We start from the raw sequence: 4,310 nt of genomic DNA on the forward strand, positions 1-4,310 counted from the left end.
TAGTAGTAGTAGTAGTAGTAGTAGTAGTAGTAGTAGTAGTAGTAGTAGTAGTAGTAGTAGTAGTAGTAGTAGTAGTAGTAGTAGTAGTAGTAGTACTTAACTACTTTAATTTTTTTTTACTAGAAGCGCTTACTAACTACTACTTTATAAAAATCTTTACTAGAGTTTAATAATTTTTATAAATTTTTAATAGTTTACTACTCTAAGATTACTACATTTTACACTTATACTTTTTATAATTACATTTATTTTTTTATTGCTTATAGGGCTTAAGCTTAGCATATAGGTAAAAAGCGCTATTGCAGGTGTAATAAAACGCTAAGTAATTAGTAGTAGTAGTAATAGTAGTAAAAGTAAGTAAAGCTGCTATAAATAAAAAGAATAAGTAGGGTAAAAGTAACTAGTAGCAGTAGGGCTATATAGATAGCCTATTAGCAGGCTAGGCTAGCTAAATTTAGAAAAGTTTAGCTATAACCTTATATTTTTACACTAAAGTTAAACTATCTTACACTACTTCTTTTACTACTAGGCATTATTCTTTACTTTTTACCTAGCCTACTAACACTTATGCTTTTTTAAAGTGTGCTAAAAATTACACTTAAAGTTACTCTTACTAGTAGTAGAACTATAGCGCTTTTTACTTTTCCACTTACCTTTTAGCTTTAGCTAGTTACTACTACTAGTAAAGCTTTTTTAGTAATTAATAAGCTAAATTAAAGATAACTATAATAAGCTTTACTATACTTATAAAAATTATGTTAACCTAAGATTTTATATTTATAAGTAAAACTTTATAGTGCTTAAATCTAGTAGTAACTTAGCACTAGCACTTAATATTTAGATACTTACTATTACTATAACACTAGTAATAGTAGAGCCTTTTCTTTTAGTTCTTTTATGTACTTATATCTTATAAATGCTATACTGCTTTTGCTTTATTAAGTAGTTGCTAAGTACACCTTAGGTTTTTTTAAGTTATAGTGTTAATAAGTTAAGTATATTAAATAAAAGCTTATTAATGTACTAATTATACTTAAAGGCTTTTTATAAAGTAAGCGCTTTAATAGTAACTTTAATATTTACTTTTACTACTTAAAAAAGTAGATTTTTACTAATTTAATAGCTAAATTACTTAAAAAATGTTTTTTTTTAGCTACACTAAAATTTACTAGTAAGTGTATTACTTTTTACACTTTTAAGCTTACTTAAAAGTTATTTATTTTCTAAATAATTTTATACTTATAGTTTTTAGGTTAAGATTTTAGCATAGCTAGTAGCTTATTTATAACATTCTCTACGTTCTCTAGCTACTATATAAAGTAATTATACTACTTTAGTGTATAGTAAATAGCGCTGTTTTTTATTAATAATTAGCTTATATTTAACTTTATAATTATACTTTAGTATATTTAATAGTAATAATAAGTTAGAAGAGTAAATAAAAGTAGCTACTATAAGTATAACATTGCCTACTATTAGTAAATTCAACTAAGTAAATAAATTAATAGTTACAGCCTTAGGCTATGTTTTAAGTATTAGTAGTAGTAATAATAGTATAACGTTACACTTTATTTATATAGTAATAGGCGTAGTAACTTAAGCAAGGCTTACCTAAGCAGCTTCTAGGCCTATGTTAGCTATTAAAGGCTTTATAAACTATAGTTAATTACACTATAAGCATGTTATCTACTTTTTAGTACACTTTATAGCTTTTACTTATTCTTTTATAGCTTTTTAACATAGCTTTACTGCTTTCTTATGTGCTGTAATAGCTGCAGCCTCTGCTGCAGTTATAGAGAGTATACGCGCTCTTTTTAGCCTCTTTATAAGCATATTAATAAACTATAACACTAAAAACGTGTTAGTATAGCTTTTATACATGTATTTATATCACCTTAAGTTATACTAATAATTATTAAATAGTTATTATGTAATTCTTACATAAAATAAGTAAATTTACAGTTTATGTATAAGTTTATACGCGTGCAGGGAAAATTGTTGTGTTGCTAAGGAATTCCACTGATTTTTGCACCAGATAGATTTTTCTGTGCCAAGGTTTTACGACATTTTGCACACGCTAATTATCCTTCAGCTTTGAGCCTTTTCAGCTCACTCCTGCCACGCCATTTAATCCACGGTGGACCTCGCGAACGCATGCTGCAACAATCATCACAGTGCCCAGAACGTTCTACACTCTTGGATCGCGATCGCTGCCCTGAAAGGGTCGCATGGTCTACAGTTACTATCCATGTCACCGCGTACTCCGTACGAACAAGAATGCTTGAGATACACTACTGGCTTGTCACTCTTCGGGTCACAGTGCCAATGCCTGGGATTAGCTCTCCGAATCTTGGAGTACGCGGGTCGCTGATTTGGTCCTCGATCATTTCTCCCGGGCTGAATCGAGGGTCCTTCGCGTCCCATAGATTCTTGCGTGTGCATTGAAGTGCATGCCTGCAGATAATTGCATCGAGCCGCGCAAGTTCTAGGCTGCCAATACTCCACTTCAGCTGAAATTCAGGTCCGACTATTGACTCAGGATAGACGACCGGCTTGCCGCCTGTGCAACGCTTTCTAAATGTCGCTGCTGAAAGAGCCTTTGCCAATGCTTCGCAGCTCGAATTGTATCTTGTGCCCAGGAAACCAAGCATATAAGTCCATCCGACAGGACGTTAAGTCGAGATCGTCAGGGCACTCCAGGGTGTATGCCTTCCACTTTGATAGACGTTTCCATCAAATCTACGAGTCAAGATGTTTTCCCCGTCCCAAGTACTCCCATTCCTCGACATCGTCACCAACGAGGTGGTGACGGAGGTCCGGCGGGAGGACACTACTGATGATGCCGACACTATTGCGTACAACACCAAGATGTACAACAAGGCAGGCTCTTCTCATGTCAAGTTCATGCAGTATTGCATGCTAACAAAGAACAGGTCATGAACAGTATTGACCTCCGTGAACTTACTGCAAAGCAACAGGGCTGCCACGGAGAAAGCAGCCTTCGACGCGAATGCCTTATCACTTGGTGAGCAGTCAGATCCATCGGGCTTCGCTGCGCCGCCAGCCAGTAAACCAATCGGTAAGACGAAAGAGCAACAGGATGCTATCAAGGAGGTCACCGATTTCCTCAAGGGCGAGAAGGGCAAGGGAGCGGCGTTGACCATGAAGACCATGGTGGCGGCTGCGACGCCCATTCTCGTCAATTTCGATGAGCTCTTGGTAGTATACCTTCTAACTTTGCCCGAGGAATACTGACTGTCCAAAGACTCAGCCCAACTTGGACAAATACAACGCAACGCTCAATACGTCACCTATTGTCGGTCTAGCTGGTCGAGCAATCCGATAGCTCAACAAGACTTCCACGGGCACTGGTGCTGGCACCGTCACAGAGAGCTGGGCTCACTTCGACAACTTACCTGCAGAAGCTGACACGACCAAGGGTGCGGTCCACATGTTTCCTTACAATGGGTCATTCTATCTCAGTGTTGGAAGGAGTCTGTGGAAGAAGGAACCGCGGCCCATGACAGACACGAAACGGGCCGATGCCAAAAACAATTGGCCCAAACTGTTCCTTGACGGTTGGAAGAAGGTCGGTGACAAATGCCTACCTGCAGATAATCTAGTCACAGTGGCAACTCATGCAGCCGGCACGACTGCTGATGCGGTACCTACGTTCAGTCTTTTCGTGGCAGGGCCGGACGGCAGATTGAAAGTCTTCAAAGGCAATGACCTCGTCGACAATATCTCTTTCAACGACGTGAAGTGGAAACAGCTCTGTTACTATGCAGGAAAGCTTTTTGGGATCGACACAGGCTCGTTCTCTTGGAATATCACAGTCGATTCCAAAGACCCTACCAAGGTCGACATCAAGGACAAAACATTGCAAGCATCAACGGACGGTTTGAGCTCTAACGAGCAAGGTCTGGTCGCGCTTCGGAACAAGAAGCTCTGGAGGCAGAGGGTCTCTTTGCTATTAGGGTCGAAAACTGACTTGTTTAAGCCGCTCCGAATCGTAGCTACCTAGGCGGCGGCTGGATCCGCCAATCAGCATCTTTAGACACAGACGCAACATCGCAAACAAACAATCAAGTCCTCACCCGTCCCTCTACTCTCGCTCCGCATGCCTAGCACCTTGCCTAGCTGCGATCCTGGAAGCATCTAGTACCCGCAATCCCCTAACGTTCAGCTCCGCCGTCATCCGCAAATGGCTCGCCGACCCGCTTACCTCGCCCCGTCCTAAAAACGCGCCCACAGCCTTACTAACAGGCATCACAACCCAAGCGACGTCAACCTCTCCGGCCTACGAATAT

General features: G+C 39.3%; 1 protein-coding gene across 1 annotated transcript; it reads left to right on the plus strand.

The window, feature by feature from the left end:
- Positions 1 to 2,611: 2,611 nt before the first annotated feature.
- Positions 2,612 to 4,024, plus strand: BDR25DRAFT_373449 (uncharacterized protein; the record flags this gene model as incomplete). Its single annotated transcript, XM_033697285.1, has 4 exons — positions 2,612 to 2,870; positions 2,979 to 3,219; positions 3,266 to 3,316; positions 3,347 to 4,024. The coding sequence occupies exons 1-4, from the start codon at positions 2,752 to 2,754 to the stop codon at positions 4,022 to 4,024; spliced, it is 1,089 nt and encodes a 362-aa protein (XP_033545208.1). The 5' UTR covers positions 2,612 to 2,751.
- Positions 4,025 to 4,310: the final 286 nt, after the last annotated feature.

Source organism: Lindgomyces ingoldianus (genome assembly GCF_010093535.1).
Source record: "Lindgomyces ingoldianus strain ATCC 200398 unplaced genomic scaffold BDR25scaffold_25, whole genome shotgun sequence".
Classification (NCBI taxonomy): domain Eukaryota; kingdom Fungi; phylum Ascomycota; class Dothideomycetes; order Pleosporales; family Lindgomycetaceae; genus Lindgomyces; species Lindgomyces ingoldianus.